The sequence below is a fragment of the Penaeus vannamei genome, chromosome 21 (assembly GCF_042767895.1).
Source record: "Penaeus vannamei isolate JL-2024 chromosome 21, ASM4276789v1, whole genome shotgun sequence".
NCBI lineage: Eukaryota > Metazoa > Arthropoda > Malacostraca > Decapoda > Penaeidae > Penaeus > Penaeus vannamei.
Window position 1 is genome coordinate 4,264,877 of NC_091569.1, and position 2,500 is coordinate 4,267,376.

The following is a 2,500-nucleotide window of genomic DNA, read 5'->3' on the forward strand; positions in this document are numbered from 1 at the left end:
ATATATATATTCAGACATTCGACGTACCTCTGGCATGAGGTAGCTGCTAGGGAAGGGGTGGGGGGGGGGGATACCTATCACGTGAGGAGGGGGGGATACCTATCACGTGAGGAGGGGGGGGGGGCGTTGTCTGGTTGGTTATCGATGAAATGAGAGGAAATGAGAATTCATTCGGGTACCGATTTTGGTCCAAGCAGGGTGTCTTTGCCATGGGTGTAGAACAACATTCAGGATGACTAGATTCAACAACACATGCTACTTATTTGGTCCTTCTGGCGAACTTCATTACATATCTCGAAAAAAAGCGAAACATCTTACTTTCTTCATCATATCCTAAGAACCTAATGACACAGCAGCTGAAAAAAACATACAAAATAAACTATCCACTATGTCATTGACACAGCAGCTGAAAAAAAAAACATACAAAAAAAAACAACTATCCACTGTGTCATGTAAAGAGATAATGACACTTCTTGTAACTTTAACAAGCCCCATTTTAACGCCTCCTCCCTCTCTCCCCCCCCCCCTCCTCCCGTATGTCACGATCTCAGAATTCTCTCCTTCATCCTCATTAAACTTTGTATAAGTTCCCTTTCTTCCAATCAACGACCGATTCGACCATTATCCTAACTACCGTAGAACAATATCACTTTTGAAATTGGATATTCGCAAATTATATATTCGTTTTTCTTTACAATCTTTGCTCTATACAAAGATATCTGAACGAATGTCAATGTATGTCTTGAGAGTGATTCGTGTTCTTAAATGTCATTATACTATTGGTGAAGTTTTAGTTGAAATATCATTCATGTGTCTCATTAAATGCAACATACTTTGCAGCGTTTATCATATGGATATTACGGTGGCAATGACCTATACATAAAAAAGGCCCGACCTTCTAAGGACCTTAATTAACTTTTTAATTAACTTTGGCATCGTTTTTTTCTGACAGCATATCAACACGGTAGAAGGTTTTATTCACTCTACTGTAGCTATAATGAAGTTAGAGTTAAATTATGAGACGCTTCAGAAGGCAACCTATACCCATGACGCTATGCTGTGGTAGGGGTGGAGATGCTCTTAAAAAAGTGGATGTTATCTCTCAAGATCAGTTTGCTAGCATCCCTTATGTAACTACGTCCATCTCTCTCTCTCTCTCTCTCTCTCTCTCTCTCTCTCTCTCTCTCTCTCTCTCTCTCTCTCTCTCTCTCTCTCTCTCTCTATATATATATATATATATATATATATATATATATATATATATATATATATATATATATATATATATATTCCTTTCCCAGATACACACGAAAGCACGCACACATAAACACACAAACACACACACACACACACACACACACACACACACACACACACACACACACACACACACACACACACAAGTATATATATATATATATATATATATATATATAATTATATATATATATATACATATATATATATCTATATCTATATCTATATATATATATATAATATGATATAATATATACATATATATATATAAAATATATATAATATAATATATATACATATATATGTATATATATGTATATGTATATATATATATATATATATATATATATATATATATATAAATATATATATACACATATATATATATATATATATATATATATATATATATATATATATATATATATATAGAGAGAGAGAGAGAGAGAGAGAGAGAGAGAGAGAGAGAGAGAGAGAGAGAGAGAGAGAGAGAGAGGGGGGGGGGGGAGAAAGATAGATAAATAGAGAGATAGACAAGCAGATACCAGTTGAGATGATTGGACATGTTAAACTGACAGGACACAAGTTACCACGTAAATGCATGGAATAATTTACATGTCGTACAGTGTTTTGATGTAATATAGTTACAAGAGTAAGTTATATCTTCATCATAATAGCGTTTATCATAGTGCAGAAAAGGCAAGAAAATAGTGATAACAAGAAACGCCAAATATGTCGACAGAAAACATAGCTAAGATATTTTAATAGTTACCCCATTAAAAGGAGTGTCATTTTTCAACTACCATCGACAATAGCATGAAAAAACACTAATATTAGTAACAATAGTAACAGTTTATATGGTAAATACAGTTTCATTCAAACCCACAGTAACAACAATGACAATGGCACGAGAGTAATGACAGTAATATACTCTAAATGTACGTAATTAAAGATAATCAGAATAAATTATACTCCTTTCCAGCAGACTCCGGCTCCGCAGTCACCGTTAAGAAAAGCCATGTTGACATACCAGTGAAAGGGTTGATTATCAAAAAGGAATTACAGATAACATGAAATTGGAAGAGGTAAGGTCAATCATTATTGTTGATATCTGCTCTATTATAAAGACAGTAGTAACCGTAGTAATGATACCGTTAAAAATATCAAAAGTGAATCATAATTATAAAATCAATAATTATAACCATTCTTATCATGGTCATAATAATGATTATAGTAACACTAA

At 33.3% G+C, this 2,500-nt stretch overlaps 1 protein-coding gene across 2 annotated transcripts in view; it reads left to right on the forward strand.

Annotated features, from left to right (window-relative positions):
- Positions 1-2,500, forward strand: part of LOC113819839 (protein Aster-A) — a 15,957-nt gene that overhangs the window by 5,227 nt on the left and 8,230 nt on the right. For both annotated transcript variants that reach the window (XM_027372046.2, XM_027372045.2), the window contains exon 2: positions 2,243-2,342. In XM_027372046.2, coding sequence (XP_027227847.2) covers positions 2,328-2,342 — 15 coding nt within the window. In that variant the 5' untranslated portion in view covers positions 2,243-2,327. The remainder of the gene's footprint in view (positions 1-2,242; positions 2,343-2,500) is intronic.